The sequence below is a fragment of the Garra rufa genome, chromosome 11 (assembly GCF_049309525.1).
Source record: "Garra rufa chromosome 11, GarRuf1.0, whole genome shotgun sequence".
Lineage (NCBI taxonomy): Eukaryota > Metazoa > Chordata > Actinopteri > Cypriniformes > Cyprinidae > Garra > Garra rufa.
The window spans coordinates 2,165,139-2,183,880 of record NC_133371.1 but is presented as its reverse complement, the minus strand read 5'-3'; the positions used below and the strand labels follow the sequence as shown (position 1 = coordinate 2,183,880).

The 18,742-nt window shown below is 36.3% G+C and overlaps 1 protein-coding gene across 1 annotated transcript; it reads right to left on the bottom strand.

Annotated features, from left to right (window-relative positions):
* Window positions 1–372: 372 nt before the first annotated feature.
* On the bottom strand, window positions 373–18,106 carry depdc7a (DEP domain containing 7, paralog a). The gene is made up of 9 exons (XM_073850736.1): window positions 17,977–18,106; window positions 14,526–14,958; window positions 10,842–10,972; window positions 10,528–10,720; window positions 7,342–7,562; window positions 3,285–3,427; window positions 2,712–2,837; window positions 993–1,071; window positions 373–680 (listed from the first exon to the last, which is right to left on the bottom strand). The coding sequence occupies exons 1-9, from the start codon at window positions 18,104–18,106 to the stop codon at window positions 466–468; spliced, it is 1,671 nt and encodes a 556-aa protein (XP_073706837.1). The 3' UTR covers window positions 373–465.
* Window positions 18,107–18,742: the final 636 nt, after the last annotated feature.

Below are 18,742 nucleotides of genomic sequence, written 5' to 3'. Positions count from 1 at the left end.
TAGACTGTGACAGTTTGCAAAGGGTATGAATAATTTTGGACATTCCACTTTTTGTTCAAATGAAAATAAAAGCTGAGAAATATTTTTTCCACAATGATGCCTCTTGTACATCGTTTTATTATCTTTTGGGAGAAGTCGGTGTCATTTCTGGTCAAAAACTTGCTGGTTGAATAAAAGTAACTTTAAATCAGAATTTGCCAGGGGTACGAATCATTTCGGGCTTGTATCTTACAGTGTTGTGTGTAGCCTATTTTCTTGTAAAGACATATGTCAGTTGTGGGCTAATACAATGTAATAATTTGTATATTTTTGAAGAAAAGCAAAACTGTCCAACAGATCTCATTCTCTCATGAATACAGACAATAAGACAAGTAGTATTCAGATTTTTTTTAACAATATGTACATATTTACAACATACAAAATACTTTTTACATATTATACAATATAATATTAAATGAAGATTCTTTACATATAAACATTGGATATTCTGTTGCCAAAATATTGCACAAAAATTTCAGGATGTCCTTTGTAGAACTGTCCGAGCAGACGGCGCTTCTCTTTCAGAGAGAGTTTCGAGTTCTCGTGAATAGTTTTTAGTAACGCCCAAAGCTCCTCTCTGGTAGTTTTCTGAACTGTTTCCAGGTAATCTTTTCCAGTCAGACGGCGACAGTATGTTGTTCCTGAAAAAAGGAAGATTTTAAATATATTCTTTTAGCAAATTAAGGATATAGCTCACAAACATCTACTATGATAAGATTGCGGTAACACTTTACAATAATCTCATTTGTTAACATTAGTAAACATGAACTAACAATGAAAAACACTTTCACAGCATTTGTTAATCTCAGTTAATATAAAGTGTATAGGGGTACAGTGTTTCCGATTATAGTTTTTACCTTGATTACTACAGGTAAATTAAGTTGTTTCATAAAAATAACCAGCATGAAAGACACCATTTTTCACATATATTTGACATATAGTTGCAGTTTTACCTGTGATGAGATCAGGATCTGTTCCTTTGATGATACTGGCCAGTTTATCACTTACAAGCTTGTGCAACGTGACAGGAATCTAAAGCAAAAACACACATTTTGAGGGTCCATGCTGTCAGTTTATTTTAGAAATTCAATTTTATGACCTGAAATGAAAAAACGTCTCGTTTTAAAACACAAGGACCATCAAATATGAATATGTTGTAAAATGTAATTAATTCCTGTGATGCAAAGCTGAATTTTCAGTAACATTACCACAGCCTTCAGTATCATAAGATCCTTCAGAAATCATTCTAATATTTATTGTTATAATGTTTTTAAATTATTGCTGCTTAATACTTAATACTGCTTAATGCCTGATACTTTTTGAGGATTCTTTAATAAATCGAAAGTTTAAAAGAACATTTCTTACTGAACCCAAACTTACAGTAGTCAGTATATGTCTAGTTGTATTTGGTTAACAGTGAAGCTACTTTCAATTATGGCCCACCCAATGAGAAGTTGGTGATTTTTCAAATAGATGTAATTTATAAAGCAATAATAATAACAAACGTCTTATTTCACTCTAAATCCACATATTTAGTTTCAAAAAATGTCTTTTAGTTTTCCCTCTACTTGTACAGTTGAGGTCAAAAGTTTACATACACCTTGCAGAATCTGCGAAATCTTAATTATTTTACCAAAATAAGAGGGATCAAACAAAATGCATGTTATTTTTTATTTAGTACTGACCTGAATATTATATATTTTACATAAAAGACGTTTACATATAGTCCACAAGAAAAAAATAATAGTTGAATTTATAAAAATTACTCCTGAATGATCCACGGTTGTTTTTTTGTTTAGTGATAGTTGTTCATGAGTCCCTTGTTTGTCCTGAACAGTTAAACAGCCAGCTGTTCTTTAGAAAAAATCCTTCAGTTCCGACAAATTCTTTAGTTTTTCAGTATTTTTGTGTATTTGAACCCTTTCCAACAATGACTGTATGATTTTGAGATCCATCTTTTCACACTGAGGACAACTGAGGGACTCATATGCAACTATTACAGAAGGTTCAAACACTCACTGATGCTCCAGGAAAAAAAATGATGCATTAAGAGCCGGGGGTGAAAACTTTTGAACAGAATGAAGATGTGTGCATGTTTCTTATTTTGTTTGAATATCATATATATATTTTTCATTAAGTACTGCCCTTTAGAATCTACAGAAGATACTTACATATTTCCCAGAAGACAAGATAAGTTCAATTTACCCTAATTTTCAAATTCAAAATGTTTTCAATCCCCATCTCTTAATGCATCATGTTTCATTCTGGAGCATCAGTGAGCGTTTGAACCTTCTGTAATAGTTGCATATGAGTCCCTCAGTTATCCTCCGCGTGAAAAGATGGATCTCAAAATCATACAGTCATTGTTGGAAAGGGTTCAAATAGACAAAAATGCTCAAAAACTAAAGAATTTGTGGGACCTGAAAGATTTTTCTAAAGAACAGCGGACAGTTTAACTTTTCAGGACAAACAAGGGACTCATGAACAACTATCACTATCAATGCAAATTTTAAAATGAACATTATTGTCAATCAGTGCTTTAGAAGTATTGTGTATTGAACCTTTGTGCTGTATTTTCTGTTGGCAATTTCACATGCAGTTTTCATATGGTACACTTTGCCCACCCACTTGAACATTTCTGGCTACGCCCCTGGTCTGAGCTGTTGACTCACCTTGAAGAGGTCATGGTGGTTGTCCATCATGAAAAGAACCAGAAGATCAACCTTCCCCTTGGCTAATTTGATCCCATACACAATAGCATTGGAGAACGCCCTCTTCACTGCCATTCTGTTCTCTATCTACAGAACAAAACAAACAAACAGCTAGTCAAGTTTCTGTAGGGATGTGGGAATGGTATTTATGTAGGTGTAATAAATGATTATCAGGCCAAAGCAGAAAAGAGGCTCTTGTTTAATTCAGGGTCTTTTCACAAGCACGGCAACTGCAAAGCTCACTTTGGTTTCAGTTATTAACAATGACACTTTTGTGCGACATAAACACTGTTGCACTGTGCACTGATCTGATTTAGCAGCAAACATACTGGAAGATTGACATTAATTCCAGTCTAGACACTGTATCATTTTTTCCATATTTTTGAAAAATGATTTCTAAACATTCTGCAACCATGTCATTTAGAAACTGAATTAAATGCTCTTATTTATTCATCAACCATAATATGTCGCATTTCATATCCTCCATTTCTGGTTTTACACATAAAAACACACACACACTCAAACTGTACTAACCTCCTTGTGTAGTTTGATCTCCTGAGCGCCAGCGGCGAGGGCCATAAAGCGTAGTAGCCTGCGAAGCTCCTCTCTACTGCGTGAATCCTGCAGCTTCAAACAGAGCTGAAGAGACTCCAGCGCCTGCTCCCGCTTCCCATTCACTGCACACATAGAATAATATAATAAAGTGATGTTTGACAGATTTTCAACAACATTCCAGTGGCCTGTAGTACATTGCTAGGCTGTTATGGATGGTTAAGAGGTCTCTAAGTTATTGCTATTGGTTTCCAGCAACTAGATTTGAACCTGCAGCACAATCAATTCAAACGGCACCCTTTCATATTTGTTTACAACTGTCTATGACTGTTTTTTCTTGTAAAGAGTGCTTGATCTGTGCATATTTTTTCTGTGCATTGATGGACTGGAGTACTTGTGGATTATTGTGATGTTTTTATCAGCCGTTTGGACTCTCATTCTGATGGCAAGTGATGTAATGCTACATTTCTACAAACTCATACACATCCTGTATGGCCTGAGGGTGAGTACATTTTCAGCAAATTTATGTTTTGGGGTGAACTATTAAATTAAGTCTGACTTAAGTAGTTCAAAAATTGCATTTAATATAAATTAAACCTATACTACATTTTCATTGAGGGTGTGTTCACACTTGACATGTTTAGTTCGATTACAATGAACCTTGGTGCGATTGCTCTGTTAGTGCGGTTCATTTGAGTAAGTTTGAATGCTGCCATTCGAACCCTGGTGCGCACCAAACATCTCTGGTGTGGTTCAAATGAAATATGAACGCAACACGGACCAAATACTTCTAAATGAACCAAAAACAGGAAGTAAACACGATGTGACGCTATGCGACATAATTTAACTTTTTATGTAATTCTCAGAAATGTGCTTTATATGCCTCTCAGAAATATACTTAAAATGACATTTAAGCACACTTGACTTGTACCTAGAAAGAGTCTAAATATATTTGAGCTACACTTGTGCTCTGAGAATCCGTGTTTTCATTGTTATACGCTAGGGGCGCTATTGCACATCTTCTGTACAGAATTTCCAAAACACCTGTGAAGAAGAAACCGAAACAACAGATGCTTGTAATCTAACACAATTGTAAGACATAAAACAGCATCAAAACCGTAGATATGTAAACCTGTGTAACTTTATAGAGTAAAATGTCGACCCATGAAGAGGTAATAATGACTGACAAGCTTTGATTTTTGATCAGCTCATTTATGTTTTGATTATCATGAATAGTCTTTTCTTTTTTTTTTTTACTTTTTGTTCAAAATATATATATTTTTTTATGAAACGTACCCACATTCAAGTGTTTATAAAAAAAAGAATGCATGAAGCAAGAATAAAATGTTTTTGTTCACAAGCAGATACCCTGTTTTTTCTTTTGATGTTTTCTTCAGATATTCATATAACAAAATATATACAAATTAATACCTAAATAGGGACATAAGAGCATACTTAAAGTATGATGTAAAGTTCACTTAAAGAAAACCTACAAATATACTTTACTAGAAGAATTACTAATAGTTTACTAAGACTATACTTCAAAGTAGGGCTGTGCAATATGGACAAAATAATCATATTGCGATTTTTTGAACGAATATTGCGATTGCGATTTTATTTGCGATTTTGACAACTGTTTTTGCTTTTTCAAACAAGCTACATACATACATTCTAAATGTATTCAGTGCACAAGAAGTGCATAACAAAACATTTCACAATGAAATAACACAGTATTAAGTTTAGCCATGTTACTTTTTTCCCCAGTACTTTAGCCTACTTTGTGTAATAACGAAAACATTCATTTCAGTGGAAAAATATGTCCAAAACTCTCCATTTTAACATTTTGAGGGCTCTACAATCTTTTGCTTTTTTTTTTTTTTTTTTTTTTTTTTAGAAATTCTTATGTGTTTTAATTTTTCAGATAATCAAAAAGCATAAACATTTATTTATTTTTAATCAAATTAAAAATAAACCCTTTTCATTTTTGGCAAACAAACAGAAGTTTACTGTTAAAATCAATACATGGAAGAAAAATTATATTCAGTTTAAAACGTTTAAATAATAATTGTAGTGTTTTTTCTACAATTAAGTGGTTAATCTTGTTGTAATATTAATTTTTTTATCATATATATTGTTTTATGTATGTTTTGTACATTATACTGTACAAAAGTAATACAAGACTAATATTGATCTGTTTCATGTTAAACCGTACTTTTATTTTGACAGGTTGCCGTGAAGTTTCTGTGTGTACACTGTACAGTATGATATGATGCTAGTTTTTCAAATGAAACGGTAAAAGTGACACTCACAGCAGCTTTGGAGATTGAGTTTATCTGTTCATGTTAGATGCAAATGCCAAAAATTATAGGGAGCTTCACGAGTGCTTCAGTATGCATGTAGTGTCTCTGCCATTCATACATACAGAAGCAAACGAAACATGCAGGATTCATATTAAAACGGTCTTTTTGCATTTCAGTTTTCACAGACACTAGTCCATATCGCGATTTGAATTAAGTGACAGACCAACTTTTGATTTATTCATCCAAAAATCAACGAATTCCGTGGCATTCCGCGCTATAGTAAATTCCTTTTTTATGAATGGAGTCCGCGATCCCGTCTGTGTTTTCGCGGAGGAGACATTGTAAACGCGCGACCATGTAGACACAGAAATGACATGCCTAAGTGTAAATAAGATAAATAACATAAGGCAATTTAGTTTGTTTAATAAAAAAAAACAATCTATAGACCTGTTCTATAGGAACGATCACCTTAAATGACTTCTATTGTGATCTGGCGCTATAGAAAATAAAATGAACTTGACGTTCGAGGGGGGAGGGGAATAGATAAAATCGCAGCCTTATGCGGTTTAGAAATCGCATGTGCTTAAATCGCGATTTTTTTTGCGATTGCGATTAATTGCACAGCCCTACTTCAAAGTGTACTAAAAATGCATAAAAAAGTATTTAATTAGTATCAGAATACCTATAAGTTCACTTTTAGTATACTTGCAGTACAAACTGTAATGCTACATTTCTACAAACTCATACTCATCCTGTATGGCCTGAGGGTGAGTACATTTTCAGCAAATTTAAGTTTTGGGGCGAACTATTAAATTACGTCTGACTTAAGTAGTTCAAAAAGCACTCTTAAGTGCTAATTGTGTTTAATATAAATGAAAACTATACTACATTTTCATTTAGGGTGTGTTCACACTTGTCATGTTTAGTTCGATTAAAATAAACTCTAGTGCGATTGCTCTGTTAGTGCGGTTCGTTTGAGTAAACGTGAATGCTGCCATCCGAATCCTGGTGCGCACCAAACAAGCGGACCGAAACCGCCTAAAAACATAGGTCTTGGTCCACTTCCAAACCAACCAAAAACAGGAAGTAAACAAAATGCAACGCTATGCAACATGATTTCATGTGAGGAACAAGTGATGTATCCAAAACAAAATGAGCAGTGATTAAACATAGAGCATCGAGGAGGTAAAGTGCCTTGTATGAGGCCTTTCTGAGTTTGCAGGTGGTGAAAATAAAATCATATGCATGCAACAATGAGCGTGCTTAGTCTAGCAGACGGCATTGCGTGTTTTTGATGTGTATTTAAAGCGGCAAACAGCAGACTGGGTACTTTGATGTCATACACCAACAGTGCCGCTTTAAGTCAGACGCACCTTTTCCTTTTGTTTGGAGAGTTCAGTGAGATGCGTCACGAAATATACGTCATTTAACCCAACCAATCAGGGTGTGAACGTATCACTATGCCTTTAAGTTTGGTATCATTAGGTTTGCTGTCAAAAATGCCAGTGTGAACGTTAAGCAGACCAGGACCAAATGTATCTTTTTCCGTTTTGATCCGGACCAAATGAACCAAACTAAAGTGTGAACACACCCTTAGTTGCATTTAGGTGCAACTAAGTGTCCAAAAACATTACATTCAGTTCACGCAAGTATAGCTGTAATAAGTGGTATGCTAAAGTGTACTTTATTTTTTATATAAAAGGAAGGTCAGGCCAACATACAGCGGATTGATTTCTTACCAAGCAGCTCGGAGACGCCCGAGTGGATGTCGAAGACGTGGTTGCTTAGCAGTGGCGGGTATTCAGACTGGCCGTAGTGTTGAACCAGGGCTCCGTAGAGGAGCTGCTTGTACTGGGACGTCTCCTCTGCACACTTGGCCAGTCCTCGGCTCACCTCCACCACCAACTGATCAGGAAGAAACTCCAGACAGTCCACAGCTGCTGACAACCAGCTATCTGCTCTGTCAATGAAATAAAAATGGGGAAAAAATGATGGAAAGATCAATTAAAAGGCAAGGACAGAATAAATGAGAAGACATAAGATTACTAGAAAGTATGTTAGAGGGGAAAAGAGAGATTCTTCAACATGAGAATGTAAACAATGCCACTGAACCAAATGGAACTCGCAAATTTTGCTGATCATTGCTGCTGAAAATGGTTATTGTTATGTTTTTGGCTGTACTAATCAGTCGGACCAGGAAAAACATTTGAACTACTATAGACTGCTAAAAGTTATAACAAATCAAGGATAGTGCAAAAGAGGAAAGAAGTCATTTGCGGTTGGCTAAACTGAACCAGGATTTCCAAATCGAGAATCTTGACAACATTTGTATTTGTTCTTTTAATTTCCAGTCAGGTAGGTGACAAATTAGGCTAATATCTTAATCAATACTGCATGTTAATATATTTAACACCTATTAACTTTAGTTTGTCAAAATATTGCATCCTTTTCTGCTTACTAAGTCATTTTCTATTTGATTTAGCAGCTTCCACACGTTTTTCCACGGTTTAAACAGCATAAATTAGCAAAACATATTCAGTTGTACATTAACTGTGCAATCCATGCTGTTGTTTACATCCGAGTATCACTGATATGGCCACGCATCCAGGTAACTGACCAAACGTGACATAACATGCAAAGCATCTATTACATAATGACTAGCTGATCCTGGCCTCGGTAGTCACTGTGCGTTTAAACTTTTTTATAAGAAAAAGACTAAATGTTATTTAAAAAGTGCAAAAAAAAACCACTATAGCCAAATCTATAATGAGGATTTACATGTTAACACTGTCCGGGTTGGATTTTGTGGGAAAGTGCATAAATAAGACATTCGCCTCTGGGTGTCACGTTAAAAAAGCTCCAGCTGTGGTTAGACGCTGAAAGTTAGTTGTCACAATGAATGAGAAAAAGATTTCCACGAATCATTCAAAATTTAAACCTCTGTTTGTTTAAACATTTGTAAAAGAAACACAAAACTAATATTTGTTTCTACCATCAGCTCTGACAGCGTCTTGAATTCATCAGCTGCACACACATATTCATCCACACAGACCAGAATAGCCGATTCACAGCCAACACTATACTCCTCCACATGCAGCTATATTTCTTAACCGCTAGGGGGCTACAAGTTAAATAGAGTGACTACTACATAGACTTAAAGGAAAACTCCACTTTTTTTTGGAAATAGGCTCATTCTCCAACTCTCCCCGAGTTAATAAGTAGACTTTTACCTTTTTGAAATCCATTCAGCCGTTCTCCTGTTCTGGCGATATCACTTTTAGCATAGCTTAGCATAGATCTTTGAATCCTATTAGACCAATAGCATCGCATTCAAAAATGACCAACGACTTTTGATATTTGTCCTATTTAAAACTTGACTCTTCTGCAGTTATATCGTGTACTAAGACCCGCGGAAAATGTAAAGCTGCGAATTTCTAGGCCGATAAGATTAGTTACTACACTCCCATTCCTGTAGTTTGCTGCCGTAACATGGATGCAGCAGGCACAGTAATATCACACAGTGCCTGAAAGTAGTTCCCAGCTAGGTAACATTGGTCACATTGGAAGTTACCTAGCTGGGAACTACTTTCAGGCACTACGTGATATTACTGCCCCTGCTGAGTCCATGTTACGGCAGCAAACTTCCTTGACTATTACGCCGGAATGGGAGTGTAGTTCCTAATCTTATCGGCCTAGAAAATCACAGCTTTACATTTTCCGCCGGTCTTAGTACACGATATAACTGCAGAAGAGTCAAGTTTTAAATAGGACAAATATCGAAACTCGTTGGTCATTTTTGAACGCGATGCTATTGGTTTTAATGATCATGTAATGATCTATGCTAAGCTATGCTAAAAGTGATATCGCCAGAACAGGAGAACGGCTGAATGGATTTCAAAACGGTAAAACTCAACTTATTAACTTTGGGGGATTTGGAGAATGAGCCTATTTCCAAAAACAGTGAGCCGTAGATCACTGAAAAGCTACGCAATATCGCGTTCAAAATCGAATGCGATTCATCCACGATTTTGAATGCGATATTGCGTAACTTTTCAGTGATCTACGGCTCAGTGTTTTAAATACCGCGCCATCTGAACGCAGATGATGGAGATTTACTACTAATCACAGAACCGGCTTTACTGATGAGATACGCATGACAATCGAATGCGATATACTGTATTGCCCAGCCCTAGTATCTACTATGCCAGAGCACGTTGACATGTCTCGCGCCGGCTGTTGTGAACGCATTTAGGACAGTTGGACATTGCGGTGGATCAGAGGTAAAAATTTATATAAATACTGTTCAGTACTGTTTCAGACCTCAATGTATCGTCACAAGCCGCAGGGTTTCATTTGGTTTTGTCTGTGTATGTTTTTTTGACTCTCAAATCCGTGGGTCCCATTGACTGCCATTATATGACTGACAGAATGCAACGGTTTGAGTTAAAAATCTATGTTTGTGTTCTACTGAAGAAACAAAGTCACCTACATCTTGGATGCCCAGAGGGTAAGCAGATAAACATAAAATTAAAATTTTTGGGTGAACTATCCCTTTAAATCATTGGTCTCAAACCCAGTTCCTGGAGGGCCACAGCTCTGCACATTTTCGCTCCAACCCTAATCAAACACACCTGATCCAGCTAATCAAGGTCTTCAGGATTACTAGAAACTCCAAGCAGGTGTGAGTTGGACCTGGTTGGAGCTAAACTCTGCAGACCTGCTGCCCTCCAGGAATTGAGTTTGAGACCTCTGCTTTAAATTATTATTTCCCGTTGATAATTTTTTCAACACTTCTGCATTATGACGTGGCAAGCACAACTCAGTATATTTCTTGCATAAAATGTAAAAGTCTAGTTTTGCAACTCTGAAACACCCCAGAATAAAAAGGAGAGAGATGGAGCATGATATGGACATTATCAACATACTGTGCCTCGCTGAATGCCTTGAGGATCTCCCGGTCCAGGTAGCTGCTGGTGTAGAGCAGGTCTGGGTCACTGTCCATACTGTGAAGGGGCGGACGAGGGCTCTCTTGGCCTTCCAACAGGCTCTCTAGGAGTGGCAGTTCAATCAGCTGTAGGAGCCTTAGTACCGTCTGCTGCCGCCATATCTCATCTATCACTGATACAGACACAGTCACGACACAGGTCAGCTTAATACTTTAACTTATAAAACACTGAGTATATTTTTGCAATTATAAATAATGTAATCACTGATTTAATGACAATTTTGTCAAACTTACATTCCTGTGATAAGCCCAGATTCATCATCTGTGGTGTTACGGTTGTGTTCATGTTCAGATTTCCCAAAACATCCTCCAGAGATTTATCAGTTTTGACAGGTGAGTTGTTTGAATACACAGAATCTTCTTTCCTGAAAAAAAAAATCTGACAATATTAACATGTGTATCATATGTCTGAAATGGTTTCCAGTCTATGAAGAGCTAAACAAGTTTCTTGAATTCTTGCAGGAATCACCAAATAAGGCCTTTAGTTCACGATTCACTGAGATGTTGACATTGTTGGCATTTAAAGAGGACTGGCTTTTAATAGCAACCTCAGTCGATTTGAAGTATTTCAGAGTATAAAATCTCAAAGGAAAAACAATTCCACGAAAATGTCAAGCATTCTGCAATGTCAAGATCCCTATGTGTTCTTGTTAAAAAGTAAAGTAAATGATTAACTGGTTTTGCAAGGTTTTACCAAAGCTTATATCTTAGTTGGTGATCTACTGTTAATGGAAAAACACATTGCACTTTACTGCATGTTTTCCAAATGTTATCTTTGACATTTATATTCTACATTCTATATTTATACAGATTTTGCTTTATACTTTAAAGCAATACAATTTATATTTCTCCATAAAATGATTATTTTGTCTTTTTTCGTGTGACAGAAAAAAAGTTTTTTTTTAATCCAATTAAATGACAAGTGAATGAGAGCTGTTGATTTCAAGCTTCAAAAAGCCAATGTCGAATCACTGTAAAAGCATCATAAAATTGGGAATATTACCAGTGAGTAATGACTTAAAATGGTCTGTTTCTCAAACAAAACGACTTAAACTTCGGAAAAAAATAATACTTGGAATTGTATTTGGACCACTTTTATGACACTTTTATTGTGCTTTCCCCTCTTTTTAGAAGCTTGAAAGCCTCATTCCCCATCATTGTAATTGCTTGGAAAAGAGCAGCCAGCACAGTCTTCAAAATTTCTCCTTTATTGCAGTGTTAATTTCATTGACAAATAATTTTCGTTACAATTTTCATCAAGGACATTTTTTCACCAACGAAAACAAAACGATATTGTAACAAAAACTTGTTTTGAATGACTAAGACTATGACGAAAATCTATTTACATTTTCGTCAACGAATAAAAACAAGACAAATGGGACGAATCTGCTGCATGGTTAGGAGGTTAGATGGCTAAATTTGAACTAACATAGCTATTGATCTATCCGGCGGGACATAAGCCAACATATACTCACTGAACATCTCATAAAATATTACAAAACATCAATATCTGGGAGTAAGAAAAGAGCAGACATATGGATATATCGGTCTGGTTTAAGAGCGCAGTACGAGTAGTTTTTTGGCGTCACATGAACAGAGAAATACACACAAAATTAAGTCGAATTCTTCGTTTTGACAAATATTCATGTAAACACACTCGGTTACGTCTTATGTGAAAGTAAACATGTATCAGTGCATTGCATCATTATCTGATTTTAAAGGCACAGCAGCCTAATTTAGTTGCTGTTGTCAGAGTCATTGATGTTAATCAAGCATCAAGGGAAAGACATAAAATTAGTCACTGCTTTTGACTGAATCACTTTGGTAACGTTAGGCCTAATAAAGATTAATCTAAATTTATTTATAGAAATAAATATATCAGCTTGAAAGAATGAAGAATGTATTAAACAAGTTGTTATGAAGAATGCATAATTAGCGTATACAACCATTGATATTTCATTGAAAAAAAAGACCATGTTTCTGTTTCTTTATGACAAGCGGTTTCATTTCATTTGAATATACAGTCATGTAGCGTCTTACAGCAGTTAAATCTGTCTATCATGATCAAATCTTAATAACAAACCTATATAATGAGTTTGATAATGTTAGAGAAATGCCTAATAAATGCATTACACTGTGACTAAACCCATTTGATTTTAGCCCACTTAATCTACTGTAGATTTCGTCGACTAATATCTTATGACATTTAGTCGACTAAAACTAGACTAAAACTACAACAATTCAAATGACTAAAACTAAATCAAAATTTGCAGTCTTTATTGTTTTACAGATGAAAAAATGTCCTACAGGTCTGAAATGACATTCACTCATTTGAGGTCACAGTAGGGCTGGGCAATTAATCGAAATTCAGTTTCGATTTCAAAGATTTGAGATGAACTATTATTACGCCCCATTCTGTCCCCTTTTCAGTGGTGCGCTTTCACTCCTCCATAAAAGCCTAATAAAAAAAAAGCCTTTCATAAAACGCAACGTGCTTTATTTATTAATGTTTCTTTGATGTTGTGTTTTTAAAAGCAAGAAAGACAACTTTGGCTGTTCTGTGTTTGCGCTCAGAGACGGAGCAGAACACAGAGGTAAAGTAATTTTTTAGCTCAAGGTGCATACCTATACGGTCAAATACACGCAAAAATATTACAAAATGCGGTGCTTGGTGATTATTCATGTAAACCCTTGTCAGATATGTCTTAAATGATCATCAACAGTTGAGAATGAAAATACGAGTGTAACAGATCCGTGTGGCTCTTAAAGCGGCAACAAATAATATTCCTTCTTCCGTCTCTGTGCTTAATATTAATAAAAAGTAAAAATACAAGAGAAAAATCACTCACTACTCTTGAATGAACAACTTTTGTAGTTTTAATAAGAAACAAAGCATGTTTAATTCTTACAGTGAAGACACCGTTTTGTTTTACATTCAAATTATTACATTCAATTTCTGTAGTTAGACTACTTTTCCCCCCAAAAAGCATCTTTTTTCTGTTGTATTGCTATCTTTAAATTAATCACTAATACAAAGTTTTTGACCTGGTCATAATCGTGTTAAATAATCCTGATTACATTATTGACCAAAATAAATGTAACTATGATTTTGCCATAATCGAGCAGCCCGAGGCCACAGTGTTGTAAAGAAAGCATTAGGATAAGGTCTACAAGCCTGCTATATTTTCTCATCATATACAGCTAGGGATGGGAATTGATAAGATTTTTACGATTCCAATTCCATTTTCGATTCTGCTTAACGATTCGATTCTTTATCGATTCCCTTATCGATTCTCATCTGGAAGAAAAGGGACAACAAATTGTTGATTAGCATAGTTAAACTGTCTCTGTTTGGGGCTTTGTACTTAGGGCTGAGAATCTTTGTCATCTCCCTAGAAAATATATAATGGGAATGAATGAGTCCTGCAGCTTTATTAGCCGAGGACAGGCTAACGTTGTTGCTGCTGCTGCCGCTGCTGGGTTGAGAACTGTTAGTCCGGAGCGGATCGAAAACGCAACATTCTTTTATTGTTATTGCATGCTGTGTGCGCAAATGTTTTAGCATGTTAGTGGTATTTCCTCCCTTTGAGGAAATATCTACGCTGCGAGTATTGCAAGTTGCCCTATTTTCGTCTTTTTTGGTGAAATACTACCAGACTTTTGAGCGTTTGTTCCGCTTAGGCGCCAGTGCTTATTGACTGAGCGTAAGCTACGCAATGCGCGTGATGACGTCATTCGTGCCCACTGGAATCGTTAAGGGAATCGTTTGCAAATTTTGCAAACGATTCGATGGAATTGAAACACTGGGAACCGGTTCTCAACAAGAACCGGTTTTCGATTCCCATCCCTATATACAGCAAACTGTTTCACTGAGAGGATGTGATTTGAACTGGGAAAACATTGTTGTAAGACACCTACCTTTTGTAGGGTGGGCTGTACGTGTTCCTCTGTTTGCTGAGAGAGTCGTATCCACTCTCGATGGTCTCTGAGCTTGATGCGTTTGGGGTCGTCCTGTTTATAAACCTGTAAAGACTGCAGCTGCTGTCCTCAAACTTTGCTTGCCTCTTTTCTTTCCCAAACACCTTAGTGTCCACCGCCTCAAAGACTCTGGCCTCCATGAGGGCCTGGCAGAGGCGAACCGCTTTAGAACGAGGCACCTCGGCATCTCCGCAGAACTTGCTTTGAATGATGTGAGCCAGAACAACATCCACGGCCTCTGAGCCCAGAAAGCAATCATGGTAGATTTTCAGATTGTGGCGTCTCCTTTTCACCTCCACCTGAGTTTGAAGGTTGTTGATGATGTTCGTCCAGATGTACGTGGCTCGGAATGGCTTCCCAGCCATTCCTGTTTCTGTCGAAAGACGGATAGGACGAGAAACGCCAGAATAATGATCTCAGCATTCATTCATGTGTTTCTGAGTGATGTCACATGTTAAATAAATCTAGATTTTGATTGAAAGGAGACACGTTTAATAAGTTTAGTCAGGCTTTTAAAACACTGTGGACACAAGCTAGGCATTCCATGCCAATGTTAGGGAGTTTTGCACTTTCATTGTGTTTTAAAATCAATTGTAAGAATAAAATTACACACAGACTTTGGCACTGTCCATTATTAATAGTGGAATAAGTCTACAAAAGGAAGATTCTTCAGACTTTCTGAAACTGGACCAAGAAGTTTCAGCTTACCCATATTTAATTTCAGCTCTTTATCATTATAATCAACCTGACAGTTGCAGAACATGAAGTTTCCCATGTTTTGCTCTCACGGGTGTAACGCTGGACTACAGAAAGCTTTTACAGATCCTACTTCCAACACAAAGACCATCTGCTGCCAAGATCAATACCTCATAAGCCTTATAAATGACACCGGGGGAAGCTGATCATTTCGTGCAAGAAGTGTTTCCTCCTGAATTTTATGTGCAGTCCTGAGGTAATGATGGTGGTCTAAATGACCCATCAGGGATCTGGATATTTACTAGGGGTGGCTGTGACAGTTTTTACATAGAGACGCACCCTAGCTTTCAACGAAGGCTCTGCGTCAAGTGGACAACAGCTGGATGCGATATATTAGACACTCTCTCTAGACTCAGCGGTTCAAGAGTTTTTCTGGGAAGTCTGGGATGCAGCGAACAGCAGATTCATTCTAGTTGTGTGAATATAATCATTGTTTGCCCTTCTACCAAAAAACAAGTACATTTTAGCATATTTTTTGAAAGGAGTACTTATTATGCATGTCCTTTATTATTTAGTACTGACCTGAATAAGATATTTCACATAAAGAATGATTAGATATAGTCCACAAGAGAAAATCAGTGTTGAATTTATACAAATGACCCCGTTCAAAAGTTTACATACACTTGATTCTTAATACCATGTTGCTACCTGAATAATCCACAGCTGTGTTTTTGTTTTTGTTTAGTGATAGTTTTTCATGAGGCCCTTGTTTGTCCTGAACAGTTAAACTGTCTGCTGTTCTTCAGAAAAATCCTTCAGGTCCCACAAATTCTTTGGTTTTTCAGTATTTTTGTGTATTTGAACCCTTTCCAACAATGACTGTATGATTTTGAGATCCATCTTTTCACACTGAGGACAACTGAGGGACTCATATGCAACTATTACAGAAGGTTCAAATGCTCACTGATGCTCCAGAAGGAAAAACAATGCATTAAGAGCTGGGGGTGTAAACATTTACCCTGATCTTTAAATTAGCTCTTAATGCATCATGTTTCCTTCTGGAGCATCAGTGAGTGTTTGAACCTTCTGTAATAGTTGCATATGAGTCCCTCAGTTGTCCTCAGTGTGAAAAGATAGTAACAACACAGTATTAAGCATCAAGTGCATGTACTTTTGGACAGGGTCATTTTTATAAATTCAACTGTTATTTTCTCTTGTGGACTATATGTAAACATCTTCTATGTGAAATATCTTAATCAGGTCAGTACTAAATAAAAAATAGCATGCATTTTGAGGCAGTATGATCTGTCTTATTTAGGTCAAATAATTAACATTTTTGCAGATTCTGTGACTTTTGACCTCAACTGTATATGGTCTTTGAAATACGGTGCACTGCAGAATGTACCGGCAATGATTTGTAATCATTTGTAATGAAGCAAGCTGCAGTTTAGTTCGATTAAATATATTAACTTTAATTGTAACATCAAATAACTCTAGAATTAAAATTGTATGTGCTTTAATATATCAGCTGACACATCAAATTAAATGTGTAACAAAAGATTGCTTTAAAATGTTTTAAGTAAAAATGTAATAAAAGCACTTTTTAAAGTGTACTTAAGAAGTTATAAAACTGTACTTTAAGCATTTTATCTCAGTAACATTATTTGATCTACAAGTACTCCTCTTTCACCAGGGTGAGTATTACTGTTTTATACCTAACAAGTGAATGAGCAAATCTGGAAAAGCTTTAGCTATCAACTCGACTGGCTAAATTTGACTAAACATCTGATTCAAACCTCCATCTGATAAACCAGCTGACAAGGAAACTTCCTCCTTATGGTACATCGTGTAGGCTTTAGTTTATTTGCATGCTGTTAGTTGAACACCTGTACTAGTACTTGCTGAGATTTTGATGTTGACAATTTTGTTGCTTATGATGGTGGTGCATTAATTGTGGAATGATCATACCATGGTACTTAGTTTAAAAAAATCTCAAGCTGCTTCGTAACACAATGTCTTATGGTACACCACAGAATGTGTCCACAATAATATCAGTCATATTCAAACACAGTCATATCATGAATTTTTTTCTTCATTTGTTAGTGTGCATGAATAATACCAGTGTTACAATATCATAATGCTTCAAAGTAGAATCCAGTATATCCATTAGAGGAGTCACCATGGTGTTTGTCCCCATGAACAGTCTCTGCTGGGATTGACTGATGTGTTTGCCCAACACTCAGACAAATAACCCCAGAGGGAGAACATCTCATGGTGGCACATATACACCAGGCTATTATTATGATAGAAACATGTTGAAAACAACTTAGCACAAACTCTACTAATTTGTCCTAAGTGTATAAGAGCTCTGTAGTCAAGCACAGACAAGCCAAACGGTTTTACCCTCTGGCTACTGTAAATGCAAAACGGCGTCGGTACAAACTCAAACAAAAGCTAAACCTCTGAACGAATGCCAAACTCACTTTAGAATTTATCGAAAAAGCAAGTTTATCGATTATAGACAACAATTACAAGTCTAAAATTTGTCAAAGCCATGCCATTTCAAACCTAAAATATGCACAGAAAATTACAAAGAAAGTTTATTTATCGCATTCAAACTGCAAATGTGCAATTTAAATCACACATATTAAAGCAGACATATTATACGAAATAAAATGTAAGCGCAGAAACCTACCTGGAGGTCTGTGCATGTAGTTTAGGTTAAAGCTGGTTGTCTCCCGCGGCTGCTGTGCTGATGTAAAGCATCTCCCTTTAGTCTCCCGCTGTAAGTAGCTAATGTTCACACTCTGTTGCTCTGAGCTCATCTACACTGTCCACAAGCCCACAGCCTCAGCCCGCGCGCTGTCTCTCACACCCTCGCCATGACGTCATGAGGGCAGTCGACGGCTCATTAGCATTATAATTGATTTCATTTACACTAAAAGAGTCACCGAAACTTGCAAATGATGAACAAGGACAAATAGGCTAAATAATATCGTTATGTTAGCAAAGAATGTGTTTTGGCAACAGTTCTGTGAGAGATATTTACATTCAGGACTGGAATTTCTGTAGTAACCATATTTCCCGCCAAAATACCACAGACTGCATTAGGCATTTCTACTGTAGAACTGTGTAGAACTGTACTTAATTTTATTGACTGCACACTTGTAGTGTATACTTCAAAACTTATGAGTGTATTAAAACAAACAAACTATAAAAACCCCTACCAAGTACATAAGAAAGTACACTTTTATGACTACTTAATACGTCTTTTTTAACATGATACACTACTGAAAGTACTTTTATTTCAACAAGGATGTGTTGAATAGATAAAAAGGGATAGCAAAGACTTATATTGTTGGAAAAGATTTCTATTTTAAATAAATGTTGTTCTTTGAGAGATATTTACATTTGGGGCTACAAGGAATTTCTGTTGTAACCATATTTCCCGCCAAAATACC

What these genes read in the sequence shown, in the direction of transcription:
- depdc7a (XM_073850736.1), bottom strand. Translation starts at nt 18,106, where the DNA reads ATGAGCTCAGAGCAACAGAGTGTGAACATTAGCTACTTACAGCGGGAG. An exon ending in CTACATGCACAGACCTCCAG is followed by an intron (nt 14,959 to 17,976) that starts GTAGGTTTCTGC and finishes GTCTTTCGACAG; the next exon opens with AAACAGGAATGGCTGGGAAG. An exon ending in AGATCAAACTACACAAGGAG is followed by an intron (nt 2,838 to 3,284) that starts GTTAGTACAGTT and finishes TTTGTTCTGTAG; the next exon opens with ATAGAGAACAGAATGGCAGT.